Here is a 24,193-nt window from a genome sequence, read left to right as displayed (position 1 = left end):
GTTTTTCATTTCATTTATTCCTGTTCTGATCTGTATTTTTTCCCTCTCTTCTAACTTGAGACTCAGTTTGTTCTTCCTTTTCTAGTTCTTTGAGAAATAAACGTAAGTTGTTTATTTAAGACCTTTTTTCTTTCTTAATGCAGGCATAGATCGTTATAAACTGTCCTCTTAGAACTGCTTTTGCTGCTTCCCACTAGTTTTGGTATGTTGTATTTCCATTTTCATTTGTCTTAAGTTATTTTTTATTTCCCTTTTGATTTCTTCTTTGACCCATTGGTTGTTCAGGAGTGTGTTTCTTAATTTCCACCAGCTTGTGTCCAGTTTCCTTCCTCTTATTGATTTCCAGTTTCAGACCATTGTGGACAGAAAAGATTGTTGGTTTGATTTCAGTCTTCTTAAATTTGCTGATGCTGTTTTCTGACCTAATGTATAATTAGTCTTGAAGTGGAGAAGGCAGTGGCACCCCACTCCAGTACTCTTGCCTGGAAAATCCCATGGACGGTGGAGCCTGGTGGGCTGCCGACCGTGGGGTCGCTAAGAGTCGGACATGACTGAGTGACTTCACTTTCACTTTTCACTTTCCTGCATTGGAGAAGGAAATGGCAACCCACTCCAGTGTTCTTGCCTGGAGAATCCCAGGGACGGGGGAGCCTGATGGGCTGCCATCTATGGGATCGCACAGAGTTGGACACGACTGAAGCGACTTAGCAGCAGCAGCAGCAGCAGTCTTGAAAAATGTGCTCAGGCCTGGTCAATGGTCTTGCTCTCACCTTGTGCCTTATTTTAATAATGAGCCTCTTGTCATTCCTATTCTTAAGGCCACCTCCTTGGTTCCTGTTATGTCCTCCCACACCGCATCCCTACCTTGGTTTCTTACCTAAAACAGCAGTTCTCAGCCCTGGAGTCCTGCCTTTGAACCCCAGACCTTCTGGTTGTGTCCCTGCTCCTTGCTGCCAGGCCTTCCTAGTTCCTGCCACTTGCCTGGATCTCCTCTGAGACCAAAGGTTGAGCCTCCAGTAGAAGGAATAGGATTAGGTGGAGTAGGCAGCCACAGCATCTCTAAGTTTGTCTCCTCTCTCTGCTCTGCCTACAGCACTTCCTCACGGCCCTAGGGGGGCTTGTGGCAGTGCCGCTCATCTTGGCTAAGGACCTGTGTTTGCAGCATGATCCCCTGACCCAGAGCTACCTCATCAGCACCACTTTCTTCGTCTCTGGCATCTGCACTCTCCTGCAAGTACTTTTAGGAATCAGGTAGGTAAAACTCCTCTCCATGGATTCTGACTTTTATCTCCCAGGGTAGCAATAAGTTTTGCTTGGCTTGTAGCCTGAGATGAGTTAGAAAGCTGGTGTGACATGATAGAGGGAGCACAGGATCAGAAGTAAGCACATAAGTTCAAGTCCCAGTGCCAACATTTACTGTCTACATTAGCCAGAGTTCTTCGTTAAAGTAATACAAATAGCTACAGATGGCCATGCTTGAAACCTTTTACCTTTGCAAATTCTACAAGGCTTGTGCTAGTGAACACACTGTGGGGACTCCTCCCTGGACTTCAGAGGGAGCAGTGCAAGTGAGGGAATCTCCCTGTAAGTCTGCTTGTGACCTAATCTGTGCCAAGTCTGTGCCCAGTTTTGGAGATGCAGAGGAAAATGGAAAACTTTCCCTATGATGTACTTCTCCCAATCTGTCTTATGAGAAAATGACTTGAGAGGAAAAATTACTATTTATTCTTTTTTTCCTTCCAGTTTCATTGAGATGTAATTGACAGACAACACTGTGTAAGTGTACAGCATAATGAGTGACTTACATACATCAAGAAATGATTAGCACAGTAAATTTAATGAACATACATCATCTCATATAAATATAAAATTAAAGAAACAGAAAAAAAATTCTTTCTGATGAGAACTTTTATCCTTTATCAATTATCTGAATCAAACTACAAGTGAAGGCTGTTACAAGATGGCTGATTATTTCCAAGATAGGCTGCCTGTAGAGAGTATATAGCAGAGAAGGTAATGGCACCCCACTCCAGTACTCTTGCCTGGAAAATCCCATGGACGGGGGAGCCTGGAAGGCTGCAGTCCATGGGGTCGCTAAAGTCGGACACGACTGAGTGACTTCACTTTCCCTTTTCCCTTTCATGCATTGGAGAAGGAAATGGCAACCCACTCCAGTGTTCTTGCCTGGAGAATCCCAGGGACGGGGAAGCCTGGTGGGCTACCGTCTATGGGGTCCCACAGAGTCGGACACAACTGAGGTGACTTAGCAGCAGCAGCAGCAGAGAGTATCTAGAGAATATTCCTTCCTAACCTAGTCTTCTTGCCTAAATCAAATCAAAGGCTCTTTCCAAAGTGCTGCTTTTGCAAGTCATTTACAGGAGATATGCCAGTGCTTAAGGTCTCCCATTTTTTGTTGAGGAGAGGGGTTTAGAGCCTACATCTTTGTCAAATTATTTCCCTTCTCTCTCTTCCTTCTTCTGTCATCGTCTTTGAGAGCCAAGATTTTCCCCAATCCCCCACCGAGCGCTGAGAGAGGTTTAAGGTTTGGTCTGGTCTGTTTCTCAAGTCCCTGATATCCAGGACCCCTCCTACCTTTCCGGGATCAGTCCCTGGAGTGACCGGTGCTGCAGTAGAGAGGCCTTGCAGCCACCTGCCTGGACACCCAGGAGGCCCCACCCCTGAGCCGCCCCATGCAGAGTTACATACACAAGGCTCTTCTGGGGGGGGAAGCTCCTTGCCTTAAATTGAGATGGTGTTCACTATAATAATGGAAAAACATTGATCCTGGAAGCTGGGGGCCTGAATTCTAGTTCTGGCTTCTGTGCTGTGGGAAGCTGCACAAGCCATTCACCCTCTCTAAGACCCAGTGTTCTCGTCTGTAAAATGAGGGAGTTGAAGTGTGTCATATTGGTAAGTCCTTCCATCTCTAATATGTGGACACCTGTGCTGTTGACAGAGAAGATGATGCAGTACTATGTTCCAACTGGAATCTCAATACTGAGGGTGCTTGTGGGCCTCGCCTTCTGGTAACCCTGTGAGAGACAAAGCAAAATCAGAAGATAGAGTTAAAAGAATCTGCAGCCTAATTAAACATGCAGAGAAACAGGGAAATAAAATTAAGAAAGAAAGCCATGCTAATGTCTTAGACTAAGGTGGGGACAGGAATACACCTGAGATTATTTCCCTGAAATAGGCTTCCTGTTTAGAGACTAACAAGTACAGTTGCTCATTAGAGACATTAGAAAGTATAAAACTAGCTGATAGCCTGTGAATCAAAGGTCTAGTAGATTTGATTGATTGCAGGTTATCGAATAAACAGCATTTAATGATGTACTTTTTAGACTGCAAACACAAATGCTGATACTGCAATAAGATTTCAGAATATGTTAATGATTAAAACCATGTTAAATATTCAAAGGAAATGATAAGAGGCAAAAAAACAGCTTCCCTGATAAGAGCTGAAGAGCGCAGTGCCCATTGTGGGGCAGGCAGCTACAACCCTTGGCAGAGGGGTGGCTGCCTCCCTGGTGTGACTTTAGGGGTCTTGGGTGTATCCCCCAAGGGCCTTCCCACTGAGGTGCTCAGTTCTGAATTTATGTAACCATTCATTTCAAAAGAAAGCATTAAGTTTAAATGCAATCACTAAAGGAAATGACATATTGACTGTGTAATTCTGGGTCTTAATTCCATTTCTGGAATAATTCTATTTGTGGAATGATTAATTTTTACCTGGGATTTTCTTTTTCTGGAGTGGTTCCAAGTGATACATCTCCCTTTTTATTTTCCTGGGAATGTCTCAAGTGTGGAGCCAGTATTTCTGCCCAAAGTACATTCAGACCTGGCTTCTATGTAGTCTTGCCCAAATCAGCCCGGGTCCTTTTCTTCCATGGACTTGCCTGCAGCTGGGCCCTGATATGCCCGAGCTCTGTATCTGTTGCTAGGTTCTGCAGAAAGTCCATGCCCATCACCAGAGGTCTGCAGCCACCTTGCCCTTGCCTCAATGACAAATCGCACAAGCCACCAGATGTGCCACTGGAAGTCTGTGCGTGCTTGCTAAGTCGCTTTAGTCATGTCCCATTGTGACCTTATGGACTGTAGCCCGCTGGGCTCCTCTGTCCATGGGATTCTCCAGGCAAGAATACTTGAGTAGGTGGCCATGCCCTTCTTCAGGAGATCTACCAAACCCCGGGATCAAACTTGGGTCTTCTGCATTGCAGGCAGATTCTGTACTGCTAAGCCACCAGGGAAGCCCATGAGAGAAATACATCTTATGTATACTGATAATCATTTATCTAGTTAAAGATGGCAAAAGGAATCAAAGAAATGTTAAAGGTTATTTCTGGGTGATACACATTATATATGAAAGGTATGTACCAATATTGTATGTGTGCTGATAAAGTTTATCTACTCAAGGGTTAAAAAAATGATTAGAATGAAATGTTAATAATTATTTCTGGGTTGTGGAATTGTGGTGATTTATGCTTTGTATTTTTATTTACCATTAATTTTTATTTAGAGTCCATGTGTTGCTTTATAACTGGGAGAAATAAGAGCCATTTAAAACTTTTTCTTAGAAAAGTTTTAATGGTTAACTTTAACATCAGGGCATGTTTCATGAGCCCCACATCCTTTGAATCTTTCAGTCCAGTTCAGTTCAGTCACTCAGTCATGTCCGACTCTTTGTGATCCCATAGTTTCTCCAGGCCACAATACTGGAGTGGGTAGACTTTCCCTTCTCCAGAGGATCTTCCCAACCTAGGGATCAGACCCAGGTCTCCTGCATTGCAGGTGGATTTTTACCAGCTGAGCCACAAGGGAAGCCCAAGAATATTGGAGTAGGTAGTCTATCCCTTCTCCAGCAGATCTTCCTGACTCAGAAATCAAACCAGGGTCTCCTGCAATGCAGATGGATTCTATACCAACTGAGCTATGAGGGAAGTCCTCATATGACTGAAGCCAGGCTTCAACAGTACGTGAACCGTGAAATTTCAGATGTTCAAACTGGATTTAGAAAAGGCAGAGGAACCAGAGATCATATTGCCAATATTAGATGGATCATAGAGAAAGCAAGAGAATTCCAGAAAAACATCTGCTTCTGCTTCATTGACTACACTAAAGCCTCTGACTCTGTGGATCACAACAAACTGTGGAAAACTCTTCAAGAGATGGGAATAATAGACCACCTTACCTGCCTCCTGAGAAACATGTATGCAGGTCAAGAAGTAACAGTTAGAATAGGATATGGAGCAATGGACTGGTTCCAAATTGGGAAAAGAGTACGCAAAGGCTGTATACTATCACCCTGCTTATTTAACTTGTATGCAAAGTACATGATGTGAAATGCCAGGTTGGATGAAGCACAAGCTGGAATCAAGATTGCCAGGAGAAATATCAATAACCTCAGATATGCAGATGACACCACCCTTATTGCAGAAAATGAAGAGGAACTAAAGAGACTCCTGATGAAAGTGAAAGAGGAGAATGAAAAAGCTGGTTTAAAGCTCAACATTCAGAAAACGAAGATCATGTCATCTGGTCCCATCACTTCCTGGCAAATAGATGGGAAAACAGTGGAAACAGTCGCAGACTTTATTTTCTGCAGATGGTGACTTGCAGCCATGAAATTAAAAGATGCTTGCTACTTGGAAGAAAACTTATAACCAACCTAGATAGCATATTAAAAAGCAGAGACATGACTTTGCTGACAAAGGTCCATATAGTAAAGCTATGGTTTTTCCAGTAGTCATGTATGGATGTGACAGTTGGACCATAAAGAAGGCTGAGTGTCGAAGAACTAATGCCTTTGAACTGTGGTGTAGGAGAAGACTCTTGAGAGTCCCTTGGACTGCAAGGAGGTCAAACCAGTCCATCCTAAAGGAAATTAACCCTGAATATTCTTTGGAAGGACTGATGCTTGAGATGAAGCTCCAATACTTTGGGCACCTGATCCAAAGAGCCGACTCTTTAGAAAAGACCCTGATGCTTGGAAAGATTGAGGGCAGAAGAAGGGGACAACAGAGGATGAGATGGTTGGATGGCATCACTGACTCAGTGGACATGAGTTTGAGCAAGCTCCAGGAGTTGGTGATGGACAGGGAAGCCTGGTGTGCTGCAGTCCATGGAGTCACAAAGAGTTGACATGATTGAGTGATTGAAGTGACTGATTGACCCTTTCCAGAAGTAACCACACATTTCAGAGGGAATAATAATGAAAATTATTCTATTTATTGAGTTCTTCCCCAGGCATCATGCTAATCACTTACATATATTTTATCTTCACAGTTATTCCTTGGGAGATCACTACTATATTTTGTCAAAGAGGACACTGAGGCTTGCAGAAGTTGGGCAACATGCCTTGGTCACACAGCTGATAAGACAAAGTCATATTCAGACTTGCCTTTGGTCTATTCCATGCTCTTAACTGGTGTTATAGTGCCGTGGTGAAAAAACCCAAGACATCCTGGTTAATTCTATCACTCTGGGCTCCAGACCTGTTATCTATAAAATGATAAGGCCAGGTTAGATATGCTTCAAATGGGCCATTCTATTTCTAAAATGTTGAATTTTAACAATCAACAATCTGTGGTTCACAAAAGATTTAGAAGGCACATGTATAATAATAGTGAATCATATTTAAGGTAAAAATTTTAAAATAAGATGAAATTAATTGTGAAATTAAAAGCAGCTCTGAGATACACATAAAAGTCACCATAAAAGGTAAAATGTGTATAGAACAATGAAAGCCTTGTAGTGATACTGAATGCATATATCTTCAACATGTACCAAGAAAGTGCATAAAAGGAAAACTAGTAGAAATGCAAGAAATATACATAGATCTCTGTCAAAAGAGTATCAATAAGAAGTTATGAGCAAGGTGGTAATGCTCATAAACAAGTTGGGGAGGGGGACAGGAATGGATGGAAAATGGGATTGAAGATCTGAGTATAGGAGAGGGAAGGAAGAATTTATGGATATGTTGTGTGAATCTAACTGTAGGACATAGGAATCAGTTCAGTTCAGTTCAGTCGCTCAGTCGTGTCCGACTCTTTGCGACCCCATGAATTGCAGCACGCCAGGCCTCCCTGTCTATCACCAACTCCCCGGAGTTCACTCAGACTCATGTCCATCGAGTTAGTGATGCCATCCAGCGATCTCATCCTCTGTCTTCCCCTTCTCCTCCTGCCCCCAATCCCTCCCAGCATCAGAGTCTTTTCCAATGAGTCAACTCTTCACATGAAGTGGCCAAAGTACTGGAGTTTCAGCTTCAGCATCATTCCTTCCAAAGAAATCCCAGGGTTGATCTCCTTCAGAATGGACTGGTTGGATCTCCTTGCAGTCCAAGGGACTCTCAAGAGTCTTCTCCAACACCACAGTTCAAAAGCATCAATTTTTCAGTGCTCAGCTTTCTTCACAGTCCAACTCTCAAATCCATACATGACCACTGGAAAAACCATAGCCTTGACTGGACGGACCTTGGTTGGCAAAGTGATGTCTCTGCTTTTCAATATGCTATCTAGGTTGGTCATAACTTTCCTTCCAAGGAGTAAGCGTCTTTTAATTTCATGGCTGCAGTCACCATCTGCAGTGATTTTGGAGCCCCCAAAAATAAAGTCTGACACTGTTTCCAATGTTCCCCATCTATTTCACATGAAGTGATGGGACCAGATACCATGATCTTTGTTTTCTGAATGTTGAGCTTTAAGCCAACTTTTTCACTCTCCACTTTCACTTTCATCAAGAGGCTTCTTTTTTTAGGACATAGGAATGCACTCTAGTAAATTAATGGAAACAATTCATCTTGTTCTTGAACATAAAATGTATTTTGTAGTTTCAAAAAGGTAGAGGGAATTCCCTGGTGGTTCAGTGGTGAGGATTCAGTGCTTTTGATGCAAGTTCCCTTGGTGGGTGAACTAAGATTCTGCAAGTTAAGAGGTGCAGCCAAAAAAAAAAAAAAGGTAAAAAGTGCATCTATCATGTTAGTACATTATCCCAACTACATGTAATAATCTTGAAAAAAATAACATGAACAGAGTTAGAAAAATGCTGAACTTCTTGAAAATTTTGAAATATCCCTTAAATAAGTTCTAAGTTAGGGATATAATAACAGAAAATATTTTCTAAGTGAAAACAAATCTCACCATCAGTAAAACTGTTTTATATATATTTTGGCAGTGTCTAATTTCTATGTAATGAGTAAAACAGTTTATAGACAAGGAAAAACAGACATAAAAATCACATCTTTTGTGACTTACTGAAATGCAAATTCACTTTTGTCAGGATTTCATTATATGCCTATTAAACTATAAACATGAAATGAGAAACCCCAGTGTTGATAGATTTTATAATACTAACCTCGGTGCTGGAGGGACGGAAGAGAAAACTAGACTTCTCTGCCCTCAAGGAACCCAGTAATACTGAAATGGCTGAGGCCATGGTGGTATAGCAATGATGGATTGTTTATAACTGTAAACTGTTTAAAGAATCCCTGAGAGTGAGTTACTGTAAATGACTAGTTTGTTAGTACAAGGGCTAACCAGGAAATATGTAACTAGAATATAAGTGGGAGTTTTGTCACACTCACTGTGGTATTTCCAATACCTGACAACCAGTGCCTCCCACAGAGCAAATCCTCAGTAAATATTTGTTGAATGAATGAAATGTGCATATGGAATTACAGCAAAAAACTGAAACACAAATCTTGGATTACATACTGTCTGTACCTATGATATGCAAAGGTGTCTATGTTCATTTTAAAAGCTCAAAAGGGATTTTGCAATGATATAGTGTGTTTCCCTTCTCTGTCAAGATACTTAGCTTCATAATTTCTATGAATTTTTAATTGAAGTATAGTTAATTTAAAATGTTGTGTTAGTTTCAAATATATAGCAAATTGATTCAGTTATACATATATATATATAAATGTATATTATATATAGATTCTCTTTCATTATAGATTATTATAAAATAGATTATAGTTCCCTGTGCTATATAGAAGGTCCTTGTTGTTTACCTATTTTATATATATATTAGTGTATACATGTTAATCCCAAATTCCTAATTTATCTCTCCCCACCATAATTTTTTTAACTAAAAAATCATTCATACATACCCATTCCATCACCCATGTTTCCTGCCCTGTGTGTGCCATATATTCTAATCTATTTTGGAGCCTTATGGGTCTAGATTTATGAATCTAGATCAGTTGTTCTTAACCCTAGCAGATGTTAGAATCACCTGGAGGTCTAAGCTCTCTCCATGCCTGGGTGCACCTCTTGACCAGCCCGTGAACTCATCTGAGGCTGATGCTCAGCCCTTGCTAGTTCCTATGTTCAGCCAGGACAAAATCCAGTTAGGCAGTAAAACTCTTTCGTATACTTTATATTTTCATTAAATAAAATGGGTTTGTTCTCAAGAAGACTCTTTAAGCTATCTTCATGGAATCCTGATTTCAAAAGTACTCTTCTAGTATTGTTAAGAACAAGTATCTAAACTGGGTAAGGTATACTATGACAAATGCAAGCAAGAGGCTAAGATCCTGTTCCACTCTCCCTCCGCACCAGCTCTATTATAATATGCAGGTGAGGAGACTAGGTCAGCCTTAACAGCTTCTGACCTTCTAGTAAGACAGGGTTATTGAAGGTTGACTTATCAGGCTATGTTCACCTTGAAGGGAGACAAGTCAGATGGACACTGCTGGAAGTTCTCACAGAGGCCAGAGTGAGACACTGACCAGGAAGAAGGAAGGCTTGTGTGGGGGACACGCCCTGATAATGGATCTCAAGCATGTTCAGTCCATGTGATAGAAAGGAGCCTGGAGGTAGAGGTCTGGAATCGCCTTTCATTTTTGAAGGCACAAAGGAATCTGGCCACCCAGATTCTAGGCTGTGCATCTCTTGTCAGTGAGGGAACTTGATGTGTGTGCACTGTGCTTTGATCCTGGGGTCTGGGGAAGTTTCTCTGGGACTGAGGAAGGCAGTGGCAACCACCAAACGTGTTCCCTGAGCTCTGTGCTGCCCCAGATCGTTTCCCAGTACGTGACTCTCTGCTCCTGGGCTCGCATCTCCAGGACTTGGATTAGGTCTGCTGGTCTTATCCTCCCCACCTTGCCTACCTGTCCAAAGTTTGGCACAGTTCGTGGATCTGACTTGGATATTGATAGGAGTTCCTTTGGAGAAGGCAATGGCACCCCACTCCAGTACTCTTGCCTGGAAAATCCCATGGACAGAGGAGCCTGGTAGGCTGCAGTCCATGGGGTCGCAAAGGATCAGACACAACTGAGTGACTTCACTTTCACTTTTCTCTTTCATGCATTGGAGAAGGAAATGGCAACCCACTCCAGTGTTCTTGCCTGGAGAATCCCAGGGACAGGGGAGCCATGTGGGCTGCGGTCTATGGTGTTGCACAGAGTCGGATATGACTGAAGTGACTTAGCAGCAGCAGCAGCAGCAGGAGTTCCCTATAACTGAGAACTGCAGGACTCATGTGTTGCCCTGAAACCAAGGGAGGACTTGGGATGAAAAGGCCTCTGCTGGGGCCAGTGACAGGCCAGTGTTAAAAGGGCTAATGGGTAACTGTCTCCTTTCCCCTCCTCCAGGCTGCCCATTCTCCAGGGAGGCACATTTGCTTTCTTGGGACCCTCCCTGGCCATGCTGTCTCTTCCCACCTGGAAGTGCCCCGCGTGGACACTCAATGCCAGCCAGGTGAACACCAGCTCACCTGAATTCATTGAGGAATGGCAGAAGAGGATCCGAGAGGTATTGGGTTGAGGGGTGGGGTGCGAGGAATGGGGTGGTCCTCAAAAGGGGCTTCGGAGTTGACTCATTTTCTCAGCTCACTGCTAGGCAAGATTTCAAACTTTAAGACACATGGTCCTTGTTTAATTCAGTTGTGTCATTCAGGGAAAGAAACTGGTGGCCTTGAAGCAGGCTTTAAAGTTTGGCCATGCTCCAGGATAAGTTGAGCTGAGTGAGTGTTAGTCGCTCAGTCGTGTCCGATTCTTTGCAACCCCCTAGACTGTAGCCCACCAAGCTCCTCTTTCCATGGAATTCCCCAGGCAAGAATCCTGGAGTGGGTAGCCATGCCTTCCTCCAGGGAATCTTCCCAACCTAGGGATGGAATCCTGATCTCCTGCACTGCAGGCAGATTCTTTACACTCTGAGTCACCAGGAAGCCCGTGCTCCAGGTTGGCTCATCTAAATGATAGATTAAGAAGCCAGCACACAGGATTGTCAGCAGAAAGCCCAGCCACACCCTCAGGGACAGTAGGCCTCATAGCTTGCAGACTCTAACATCCTCACCTGGCTTCGGAGGTGAGGTGTCAAGCATGGCCCATGGGTGGAATAATATATGAGAGGGAAGGTCGCCTGAGATTTCTAGGAAGTCCAATCATCTCCCTCCCAGATTGACCTTAAATATGTAAGCCTGGAGCGGCTCAAAGGCCCCCCTCCTCTGGAGCAGGGGCAGAGTTACACAAACACTATACGGTATGGGGTTCTTCTTGTTGTTCAGTCTCACAGTCATGACTGACACTTTGTTACCCCATGGACTGCAGCATGCCAGGCCTCCCCATCCATCACCAGCTCCCAGAGTTGACTCAAACTCATGTCCATTGAGTCAGTGATGCCATCCAACCATCTCATCCTCTGTCATCCCCTTCTCCCACCTTCAATCTTTCCCAACATCAGGGTCTTTTCAAATCAGTCAGTTCTTCGCATCAGGTGGCCATAGTATTGGAGTTTCAGCTTCAGCATCAGTCCTTCCAAAGAATATTCAGGGTTGATTTCCTTTAGGATGAACTGGTTGGATCTCCTTGCAGTCCAAAGGACTCTAAAGAGTCTTCTTCAACACCACAGTTCGAAGGCATTAGTTCTTCAACTCTCAGCCTTTGTTATGGTCCAACTCTTACATTCATATATGACTACTAGAAAAACCATAGCTTTGACTAGATGCACCTTTGTTGGCAAAGTCATGTCTCTGCTTTTTAATATGCTGTCTAGGTTGGTCATAGCTTTTCTTCCAAGGAGCAAGCAACTTTTAATTTCATGGCTGCAGTCACCATCTGCAGTGATTTGGGAGCCCTAGAAAATAAAGTCTGTCACTGTTTTCATCATCTCCCCACCTATTTCCCATGAAGTGATGGGACCAGATGCCATGATCTTAGTTTTCTGAATGTTGAGTTTTAAGCCAGCTTTTTCACTCTCCTCTTTCACTTTCATCAAAAGGCTCTTTAGTTTCTCTTCACTTTCCACCTTAAGTGTGGTGTCATCTGCATATCAGAGGTTATTAATATTTCTCCTGGCACTCTTGAGTCCATTTGTGCTTCATCCAACCTGGCATTTCACAACATGTACTGTGCATGTAAGTTAAATAAGCAGGGTGACAGTATACAGCCTTGACATACTCCTTTCCCAATTTGCAACCAGTCCATTGTTCCACGTCTGGTTCTAACTGTTGCTTCTTGACTTGCATACAGATTTCTCAGGAGGCATGTAAGGTGGTCTGGTATTCCCATCCCTTGAAGAATTTTCCACAGTTTGTTGTGATCCACACAGTCAAAGGTTCTAGTGTAGTCAATGAAGCAGAAGTAGATGTTTTTCTGGAATTCCCTTGCTTTCTCTATGATCCATCTAATATTGGCAATATGATCTCTGGTTCCTCTGCCTTTTCTAAATCCAGCTTGAACATCTGGAAGTTCATGGTTCACGCACTGTTGAAGCCTGACTTGAAGGATTTTGAGCATTACCTTGCTAGCATGTAAAATGAGTGCAATTGCGGGGTGGTTTGAACTTTCTTTGGCATTGCCCTTCTTTGGGATTGAAATGAAAACTGACCTTTTCCAGTCCTTCTAGTACAAGGTAATTTGCTCAGGCATTACTCTAGCCCTCACTTACTGTCTTAGTGTGCCCCCCCCAAGCTCACTAGGACTGGACCAAAGGCATTCCAAAACTCAGGACTATGGACCTAGAGCAGAGTCTGTTAGTAGATATCCCTGGGAGTCTAGCTGACAAGCCTTAGTGAAGCCAGGGTCCATCCAGCATCCCACCCAGTCCAAGTTCAGCAGCCTCATGGCTGCAGTAAGGGTCACATCCTCAGAACGTGACAGATGAAGGAAGAGGGAATACAGAGGAGACACATTCCTAACAAGATTCCTATTCTTACCCAAGTGTGACCAATGAGAGGGAATAGAATTGACAAAACACTCCAATTGGGGGGTGGGGCGGAGGGATAATGATGTAAGTCCTGATCTGACTCCAAAGGCCTGAGAACCAGGAGTGTTGATATCTGGGGGCAGCAGAAGACAGATGTCCCAGCTCAAGCAGCAAGCGAAAATGTTCTTCCTCTGCCTTTTGGTTCTGCTGAGTCCCTCAAAGGATTGGATGGCACTCATTCACATTGGGTGGGCTTCCCAGGTGCCACTAATGGTGAAGAACCCGACTGCCAGTGCAGGAGACATAAGAGACATGGGTCCAATCCCTGGGTCAAGAAGATCCCCTGGAGAAGAGCACACCAGTATTCTTGCCTGGAATATAACCAGTACAAACCAGCTCCGATATTGTTGCCTGGAGAATCCTGTGGACAGAGGAGCCTGGCGGACTGCTGTCCATTGAGTCACAAAAAGTCTGACATGACTGAAGTGATTTAACAGAGAGAGATGCTCATTTTGGGTAGGGCCATCTGCTTCATTCAGTTCACCAATTCAAATACTAATCTCTTCTGGAAACACTGCAGAAATAACGTTTTATCAGCTGTCTGGGCATCCCTCAGTCCATTGACATATAAAGTTCACCATCACATTGTGTATATGTTCCACTTTAGTAAACACTAGCAAATACATTTCTGAAATGGATGTTCCAGTTTATCCTCCTGCCAGCATCATATGTGAGTCCCAGTTACTCCACAATCTCACCAACATTTTCTTGTTGCCACTCTACTGAGTGCATTATGGTAAACTTGTATCATTCCTTTATGATGCTCTTGAATGATATAGAATTAACTGTAATTGTCGTCATCTTATAGGTCTATTTGAACACCTGGACTCATTTTTGCTCCTATGCTTGCCACATTAACAGGTGTGTGTGTGTGTGTATGTGTGTATATGCTCAGTCGTGTATGATTCTTTGTGACCCCATGGACTGTAGCCTCCCAGGCTCCTCTGTGCATGAAATGTTCCAGGCAAGAATACTGGAGTATGTTGCCATTTCCTAAACCAGCAGATCTTCCCGACCTAGAGAGCAAACCCGAGTCTCTTGCGTCTTATTCACTGGCAGGCAGATTCTTTACTACTGCGCCACCTGGGAAGCCCTTTAACCAGTGACTAGAGTTCAATCCCCAATGTAGATTTTGTTATTTATCATTATTTCTGTGACTTTCATTTCATCAAGTATCATGTAAATCACCTGTGAGCTCATAGTTTGTCTATGACCTGTCTATGACCTTTTAATCTCAAAGTTCACACAGGTCACGTCCTAAATATGCCAGCATCACTGTCGGTACTGGCTACTTTCACAGTGTTCATTCCTCGTGTGGGGATTTTCTCCCTGGGACTTGGAAATGGCGAACCTGAAAGAACAACACTCGGACAGTCTCTGCAAGGACTGACAATTTTATTCCTGCAGTCAAGCCTTTTTATAGGAGCAGGGAACAAAGAGCTTGGAGCATACAGCCAGCAGAGCACATACAAGGCTAAGGTATAATCAGTAAAAGATACTTCAAGGACCAGCGCGTTCTTAATGGCCCATGTGTTTATCTCTTGACCCGTTTTTCTCAAGCAACGTCTTTAATGTTTAATTGTTAAATCTTGGCACCGAGCATAGCCAAAGGCAGGAAATGTTCTTCAGCAATCAGTACACAATGCCTGGGTACTTCTGGCTCTTCACCTTTTCCCCCCCAAGGACCTTCTCCTTCAAGGCTATTTTGCACTGTGCCTCCTAACATATCCTCCTTTTGTTTTTAGTTTAAGCACGGCAGCTGCTAGTTGGACTCCATTGTGAGAGGCATGGAGTCTTGAGTAGAGACATCTGTATCCTATAAACAATGACAGAAAAAGCAGAGCAATTAATACATATATTAAAAGGTTGCCTCCTGAAAACCAAGTTCCGGGATCCAAAGAGGATAATGTTTTGGTTAAAGTATAATAAAATTGGGTGCTATACAATTCCTTAGGTATTTTAACTTGAAAATTAGCAATTTGTTGTTTTAGAAGGTTAATGTCCAAACTTGAGTTATCCGTGAGATCCTGAAAATGTGCTTTAACTTTATCCCAAGGATACTCAGTGCCATTACAGGGCATGTTAGTCAGACAGAAAGAAGTAAAATTCCAGTGACAACGTGTATGTGTTTGTAAAGTAAGTTGCTGTATTTGATCTCCTATATTAATTACCACTGCTTGTAATTCATTAATTCGTGTTTGCAATCACTGATCTATTTGAGCTTGTCGAGTCCAGAGATCATGGGAATCTTTGTGCCAAGCAGTTATAAAATCATGATTCTGTATAAAATTGTGTAGTGCCATACCAGATAGGTTTCCTACTGTAACAATAGATATTAGACTAAGAATGCCAGCAATAACCCATCCTATTATGCGCTTTGACCTCTTTAAGCCATTTTTGAGCAGAACTGGGAGAAATACAGAGTCGGTCCATGGTTCTGTGAGGTTAACAGGAAGCCACAATTCAGATCTCTGCTTGACTATTGCAATATTGACATTATGATGTGAAATAGTATGGTTTAAACATGTATACAAGGCACATGCTATACCGTTAACAATCTTAGCAGAAAGATCTATATCAAAGTTACCTACAATAAACATGTACAGGAAGTGCACACAAGATTGGATATAACCTGTACTGTTGGTGATGGACAGGGAGGCCTGGCGTGCTACGATTCATGCGGTCGCAAAGAGTTGGACACGACTGAGCAACTGATCTGATCTGATCTGATCTGATTGTATAAAAAGGTACAGTTCTGAGGTTTTAAGGCTTTTGCAGTCCCATACACACTGGCAAAGCGCTCCAATGCAGCAGGAATCTTCCACACATGCCATTGCTCAGGTCCAGGGTTCAGACGTTGACGTTTTCTCTTCGGCTCCTCTATGGTCATTGACGAGACCCTTCATGTCAGCTGCGTCACCTGTCGGGGGAGTCCAGTCTCGGGGTCCTTCTCAGTAATGGACATGGCGAAGTGGAACCCAGATTTCTTCTCCATCTGCAACAACAAGACCATAACCTTTGCCTAGGAGTCGTAAGATTCCTGGCAGCCATTGATTAAACTGTTTATACCATGTTGGTGTTTTGGCTTCTAACAGTTTCTTACTGTTTTCTTCTACAAAATGTAGTCTGCATGAGTATTAGAACTATCTTTTATTAATATTTAAAAAATTTAAGGAATAAAGAGTTAAAGATAATAACAATTGAGGGTTCATAGGATAAGAAGTGTATCTTCTCTTCCATATTCTCCCTTTTTGTTTTAATAAATGAGTTTTAAGAGTACGATGGGCTCTTTTGATAATTGGTTGACCCTGGGGATTATAGGGTATCCCCATGATGTGTGTTATATTCCATTCCAGTATAAATGAATGAAATGAGTGAGAGGTAAATGCAGGCCCATTATCTGTTTTTAAGACCGAAGGTATCCCCATAACAGGGAAGGTGAGTAAAAGTGTGGAAATGGCGTGTTTGTTGGATTCTGAAGAGATAGGCAGTGCCCATATAAAACCTGAAAATGTATCAGTTGAGACATAAAGCAAAGAAAACTTTCCTAAGGAGCAATGAGTGAAGTCAGATTGTCAAAGGGAGTTAGGCTGTTGCCCATGAGGATTAACTCCCGAAATTGTGGTATGTAAGTGCAGAGGAGCGCAGATGTCATAAGATTTAATGATATGTCTCGCTTCAGTGAGGGGAATATGGTATTTAGAGTGCAATATTTTAGCATTGGTATGAAGATTAGCATGTTCGTCAATAGCAGACGTAAAGACACGAGAAACTATCAATAGCATCATTTCCTGCTGCCAGGGGGCCAGGTAAACCTGAATGAGCACGTATATGTGCAATGAAGAAGGGTTCCGTACGTGATTGAATTAAGGCTTGAGTCTTTGAAAAGAGAATATATAATTCTTCATCTAGGTTGTATAAAAGGGCAGTAACAAAATCGGGGAAAAGGGAAGCAAGGTATCTGTTATCAGTATATATATTAAAGGGTAATGGTTGAAGAGACAGAAGAGCATATAAAGCATATAATTCAACTCTTTGTATTGAAGAATAGGTAGTAGGTAATTTCTCTTTGATATCAGGGCCAACAATCCCAGCTATGCCTTTCTTGTTGCCATCAATGAAATAGGTAGGTGCATTTGAAATAGGCTGGGATGCAATGATATTAATTACTATAAATTTAGTAAATTGTAGGAAGTCCCATAATTTTCCTTTCGGCAAATGGAATGAGATAACATTCTGAAAATCATTTAATGCTATTTGCATGGTCATGTTATATTGTAAGGCAATTTGTAATTCTCTTTTTGTCAAGGGACATGTATTGCATATGGATTAAATCCAGTTAAGGTTTGTATATGGTTCCTTCCTGATACAATTAGTTGCCCTATTTTCTCAATGTATGATACGATTTCTTTGACCTTTTAGTATGTAGATATACCCATTCTATTGGGCTTTTTTGAGCTATGATTGCAGTAGGTGAATGTTTAGTGAGAAATATATATAAATAAATCGGTTGGGTATGATCCAGCCGACTTGAGAAAGATTGTTGAATGTGTTTTTCAACAAATTTTAGTTCTTCTTTTGCTTCTGTTATTAGCTGTCTAGGACTATTAGGGTCAGGAGGTCCCTCTAAAATTTTAAATAAATTTTGTAATGCATAGGTGGGAATGCCAATGGATGGCCAAAGCCAATTAATATCTCCTATCAATTTTTGAAAATCATTTAATGTACGTAGAGAATGCATAGAGATTTGAGGTTTTTGAGGTTTTATCTTGGACTCTTCCATAACATGTTCTAAGTAATTAAAGGGTGCTTTCAATTGAATTTTATCTGGTGCAACAAGCAGGCCATGATTTTGAAGAGTGGTAGTGATTTCGTCATATAACAGTTGTAAACAGAGTTCAGATTGCATGGAGAGGAGTATATCATCCATATAATGAATTATGATAGCAGTAGGATATTTATCTCTAATGGGTTGTAATAAAACAGATATGAGATATTGGCAAATGGTAGGAGAGTTCATCATTCCCTGAGGTAAAACCTTCCATTGAAATCTTTAATAGGAGCCATGTGATTTATAGAAGGAACTGAAAAAGCAAAACGTTTTCTATCTTTAGGATGTAAAGGTATAGTAAAAAAGCAATCTTGTAAATTAGTAATAATTATAGACCATTCTTTTGGCACCATGGAAGGGAAGGGCAATCCAGGTTGTAAAGGCCCCATAGGAATCATGGTATTATTAACATTTCTTAAATCTATCAACATTCGCCATTTTTCTGATTTCTTTTTTATTACAAAAATGGGAGATTCTATGGGGAAAATGAAGGCTCTATATGATTTTTCTGTAGTTGCTCAGTTATTAATTGTGCGAGAGCTGCCAACTTTTCTTTAGTCAGGGGCCATTGAGGTGTCCATATTGGGGTATTAGATTCCCAATCAAGAGGCAGCGGTGTTAACCTAATCGCCCCCATTAAAAAGGCTCATTCAGAGAAATCGTGGCTTTTGTTTGTTCAAGAAAACCCTTCCCTATAAATTAATAGGGATATTGGTAATATATGGTTTGATGTAAGCTACAATTTGATCAGGACCATAAGCTTGTAAATAGGATGAATTGACGAAAGTTTGTGTAGCATTAGCCTTGCTTACCCCTAACAGTCTGGAAGGAGCCAAAGTCTTACCCCATTCAAGGGGCTATTCTTCAGTTCTAATAATGGAAATGTTGGCTCCTGTATCCAACACACCTGTGAAATTTTTTCCCCGTATCTTTAGAGTAAGCATAGGCTTTTGACGTTCCTTTAATAAGGTAGATAGTGCGGCGGTAAGATTGGTGCTACCAAACCCCCCCTGCCTAATTTTATCAGATGCCCTCAATGGTCTGACATATGGCAAAAGTAATAATTGTGCAAAGCGCTCCCCTTTTTGTAAGTATATATTTCCTAATTTTACGACATTCACCATGACATGTATCTCTCCTTCATAATCTTCATCCATAACTCCAGTCAACACTACTAAACCTTTCATGGTACAACCGCTACGTCCTAAAATTAGTCCCATTGTTCCGGAAGGGACTGGACCATAATATCCAGTGGGGATTTTATGAGGATTGTATAATTCTATTAAGTCCACGTCATAAGGACTAGGTGTATCAATGCAGGCACTCTTAGATGTAGCTGCTTGTAGTGTCATGATGTGGGGTCCTCCTTTTGTAGTGGGGCTAGGGGATAGCCCCTTTATTAGTTTCCTTGTTGTTTTTGTTGTGCCTCTGTAGTTAATGCACTTCCATCCTTATCGAATTTGGAATGACATTCATTCAACCAATGGAATCCCTTTTTACATTTTGGGCAAACTCCTGGGGGCCTTTTTTTTTTTTTTAGAAGTAGTATTATTTTTAGCTGTTTTCACTGGCATGAGGCATTGTTTTTTCATATGGTTGGCCTTCCCGAAGTTAAAACATTTAGCATTGGTAACCTTTTGCACATTAAAAGTTTCTAGTGTTGCTAATTTTGCTCTATGGGATGTAGATCCGATATCTCTATAAGCTTTCCAATACTCCATAAGAGAACCGGTTTCTCGAATTGGTCTAAGCATGGATTGACATTCCTCATTGGCATTTTCACAGGCAAGTTGTTTTAAAATAATATTTTGTAAGGTTTCATCTTTGATAGATTTTTCAATGGCATCCTTTAATTTTCCTATAAATTGGGAATATTCCTCTTCATGTCCTTGGGTAATCTTAACAAATGAACCATCAGAGTTAACATTATCGACCTTTGCCCATGCTCTGCAAGAAATTTCTTTAATGAAATGCAGCATTTGAGGGGTAATATTAGCTAATTGCATAGTCATATCAGCCATGGCTCCCGTTCCAGTAAGTATATCATAGGTTAAATTGGCGGGGTTACCATGAGATTGCTGGTCAATCATCATCTGTGGGGCTTCATCGTTAACGTACATTTGCCATTGAAGTAATTGTTGAGGATTTAGAATTATCTTCGCTACTTGAAAAAAATCATATGGCATCCAATGATCAGCCCATCCTCTGAGGAATTCTACACAGTAAGGAGACATAGGTCCATACAGAGTGCATGCTTTCTTAAAGCTAGACAACATACCAAAATCTAAACCAGCCCAAGCATTCTCACCTTGGGCAGATTGATCAAACTGTATTGGAAAAGCAAAATCGCAAGCAGGCATCTCCCGAGGAGGAGTGAAATGGTTAGTACAAGCAAAGTTAGCAACTGCTGTTACAGGCGGAGCAGAAGGGAAAACCTCAGATTTGGGCTGTCCGTTGAATGAAATGACTTCCGCTGTAAGTGGTTTCAGTTTTGATACATCCTGTATACATATGTCTCCAAGCTGTTTTCCTAGGGATTGTGTCTGATTGAGCATAACATTCTTATATTTCAAAGCACCTTGCATATCTTGTTCCTTAAGCTCATATTCATGTAAAGACTGAACAGTTTCCACTTCCAAATCAATATTATGCCCTTCAATTTGTTCTATGACAGCCTGTATGAGTGACCATGTAACACACCATTGAGGTGGAACATGGACTCCTTGCCGATATGCTCGCAAAACATTATTCTTAACCCTTTTCCATATGTCTAGATTGAGCGTCCCTTCCTCTGGGAACCATGGATTATGTTCCAGTAAAATATGATAGCAGTCATTCAACTGATCTCTTGAAACATTAACGCCATTTTGTTTCAAAAAGTGATGCATTATAGAAATGAAAGGAATCTTACTGCTATGTTGTCCCATCCTGCTTACTTCTTTCTGCAGGGCTCGCCACTTTGTTCAGTCTTCCTATCAACTCCCTGTTCGGGCGCCACCTTGTGGGGATTTTTATCCCTGGGACTTGGAAATGGCGAACCTGAAAGAACAACACTCGGACAGTCTCTGCAAGGACTGACAATTTTATTCCTGCAGTCAAGCCTTTTTATAGGAGCAGGGAAAAAAGAGCTTAGAGCATACGGCCAGCAGAGCACGTACAAGGCTAAGGTATAATCAGTAAAAGATACTTCAAGGACCAGTGCCAGGGTCCAGCCCCAGCTGATCCAGGGTATTCGAAGGAGAGACGGCGTAGGCGAGGGTCAGGAAACAACTGCTTAATTAAACGTTAAGTAAGGATATAAAGAGTAATAGAATGAGGATAGCTCAGTAGGAAAATTCAGTGGAGAAAAGAGGCTGAGTAGCTTGGTTTACACGGGAGACCAATAAAACTTCAAGACAAGAAGTTTGCACCACTTACGTAGGCCGCAGGCGTCCTTCCATTCTCCAGAAGGAGAGGAGACACTGAGGCCTCCCCGGTCGGATCTTAGAAGCCCAGGCATAATTAGCAAGCATGGCGGGTTCCGCGCTCCAGATGGAGACTCAGCCAGAATTTGAAAGAGAGAGCGACATGGGGAGACCAAGTTTCAGTGAACAAGGCCCGCACTTTATTTTCCAAAGTAGTTTTTATACCTTAAGTTGTGCATAGACGATAATGGGGGAAGGGGTGGAGTCATGCAAGGACAGCAGTTCCTGGTCCTAATCGAAGCCAGGCTTTCAAACTTATCATATGCAAAAGTTCAGGTGATTGACATCATCTTCTAGCCAGGAGGCCTGTTAACATTTTAAGAAACTTATTTTTCTCTAAAGGTGATTACTCCAAAGTCAGGCACCAGCCTCCAAAAAAGCACTGGACAAAGCTGCATTTTACATTTCTATACACCCATTATATCAATCAATACACTGCCAAGGACACAGTAGGTAAGGAGTATGGAGACTTAGCAGCAAACATTGGCCCAACAAGTGAAAAACCCTTCACCAATACAATTTCTAATCAATCTTTTAACTACTCTAAAGAATCTGTGTTTAGACAGTTTAGAACATCTCCTGCCTCTCACAGTTGGGAGGCTCTGAACAATCACATGTGGCCGGAAAAACCTATTCAGGCAGGCTAGAGGATTTCCAAAGGAGTTTGTAGATTAAACACTGTCACGCCCAGGAATTATTAACTGGAGCTGTAAGCTAATTCTTTTTTTCAGAGAGAGGTAGTGGGGGACAGCCCCCCATAAAGTCAGAGGTGTAGGTGAAAGCACAAAGCAGAAAGTAGGCAGACTCTGGTTTGGGGGTTGATGCTCGAGAATTTCCAGGGGGACTCCTGAGGCTCGATCCCGCCTTTGCGTATGCCGAGCCTCCTTCCTCATGACCTTTGTCATGGGCGGAGTTCCTCACGCTGGCTCCCGGCAGTGATAGAATTCCAGTTGAGCTATTCCAGATCCTGAAAGATGATGCTGTGGAAAGTGCTGCACTCAATATGCAATATGCACTCAATATGCAATATGCTGGCTCCTGGCAGACCAGCATGTTCTTAATGGCCCATGTGTTTATCTCATGACCCATTTTTCTCAAACAACGTCTTTAATGTTTAATTGCTAAATCTTGGTGCTGAGCATAGCCAAAGGCAGGAAATGTTCTTCAGCAATCAGTACACAATGCCTGGGTACTTCTGGCCCTTCGCAGTTTCCCCAAGGACCTTCTCCTTCAAGGCTATTTTGCACTGTGCCTCCCAATACCTCGTTGTCCATTCAGTACAGCCCACTATACTTTGGGTCTAGCTTTATTAGATGTGCTTCAGTTTCATAGAACCAACTATGATGCCAGCACCCCTCATCCCAGATTGAAGATGTATCTAGAAGTATGACTAAGAAATAATTTTCTTATTCCCATTTAAACACAATGGGCAAAAGTAGCATTATTTGATGCAAGATTTGGTGACTCCAATTCGTTCTGCCACCATCTTTTTCTTTTTTCCCATGATGAGCTCTTCTCAACCCATTTTCTTGCTCCTAGATGGGGTTTTGAGTTTTCCTCCCCTAACTTTTAATTAGTGGGCAGGAAAAATAACATTGCTAAACCTTCCTTTCTGTGTCCTTTCCCAAGGTACTTTCACATGATTTAATAAATATATTGTCACTGGATTCTCTCCACTGGGTAGGATGCATCCTGAAAAACACCAGACTTTCCAATCCGGCCCATAAATACCATCAGAATACCAGCAGGTCAAATTAAATTGATTCTAGTATTCCATCTTAAGGAACCCAACTAAAGCTCTAGTCCTGGGAAAATAAGATTTCTTTACCCTCTGCTCCAACTGCTCCACTGGCGCCTCACTTTTGTGCCCCATTTTCAGCTTGATCTTGAGCTTACACTGTTACCCGGCAAAGCCTGCCCTTCTGTCTTTGTCACCCACATTTTATTGCTTCAAGCACATATCCTAATTTTGCTGTAATTTTACTGCTTTGGGGTGAAGTGTCATGAAATATGGAGAAGGCAATGGCACCCCACTCCAGTACTCTTGCCTGGAAAATTCCATGGACGGAGGAGCCTGATAGGCTGCAGTCCATGGGGTCGCTAGGAGTGAGCAGGACTGAGTGACTTCACTTTCACTTTTCACTTTCATGCATTGGAGAAGGCAATGGCAACCCACTCCAGTGTTCTTGCCTGGAGAATCCCAGGGATGGCGGAGCCTGGCGGGCTGCCGTCTATGGGGTCACACAGAGTCGGACACGACTGAAGCGACTTAGCAGTAGCAGCAGCAGTCGTGAAGTATGAAAAGATCAATGGATATTGTATTTATTGCTCTATTCCTGTCATGTTCATGCTGTGAAAAGTGATCCTTGAGCTGTTTAATATATAAGTCGATCTTCATGGTGATTTCAGTCTGGGTTGCTAGTCCCTATATCGTAGCCTGGGCCAGGGCTTCAGTGATAGGATAAGCAAAGTTCAAATCAGAAACACTGTCCATACCAGGTTTTTCTTGTTGTTCAGTCAGTAAGTCATGTCTGTCTCTGCAACCCCATGGACTGCAGCAGGCCAGGCTTCCCTGTCCTTCACTGTCTCCTGGAGTTTGCTGAAACTCATGTCCATTGAGTTGGTGATGCCATCCAACCATCTCATCCTCTGTCACCCCCTTTTCCTCCTGTCCTCAATTTTTTCCCAGC

General features: G+C 42.2%; 1 protein-coding gene across 4 annotated transcripts in view; it reads left to right on the top strand.

The window, feature by feature from the left end:
* Positions 1 to 24,193, top strand: part of LOC102399127 (solute carrier family 23 member 2) — a 68,634-nt gene that overhangs the window by 19,163 nt on the left and 25,278 nt on the right. For 3 of the 4 annotated variants that reach the window (XM_044946898.2, XM_044946899.2, XM_044946900.1), the window contains 2 exons: positions 1,094 to 1,251; positions 10,595 to 10,754. In XM_044946898.2, coding sequence (XP_044802833.1) covers positions 1,094 to 1,251; positions 10,595 to 10,754 — 318 coding nt within the window. The remainder of the gene's footprint in view (positions 1 to 1,093; positions 1,252 to 10,594; positions 10,755 to 24,193) is intronic. The other variant, XM_044946901.2, reaches the window with a different exon arrangement.

The sequence above is a fragment of the Bubalus bubalis genome, chromosome 8 (assembly GCF_019923935.1).
Source record: "Bubalus bubalis isolate 160015118507 breed Murrah chromosome 8, NDDB_SH_1, whole genome shotgun sequence".
NCBI lineage: Eukaryota > Metazoa > Chordata > Mammalia > Artiodactyla > Bovidae > Bubalus > Bubalus bubalis.
This window is presented reverse-complemented; position numbering and strand designations above follow the sequence as displayed.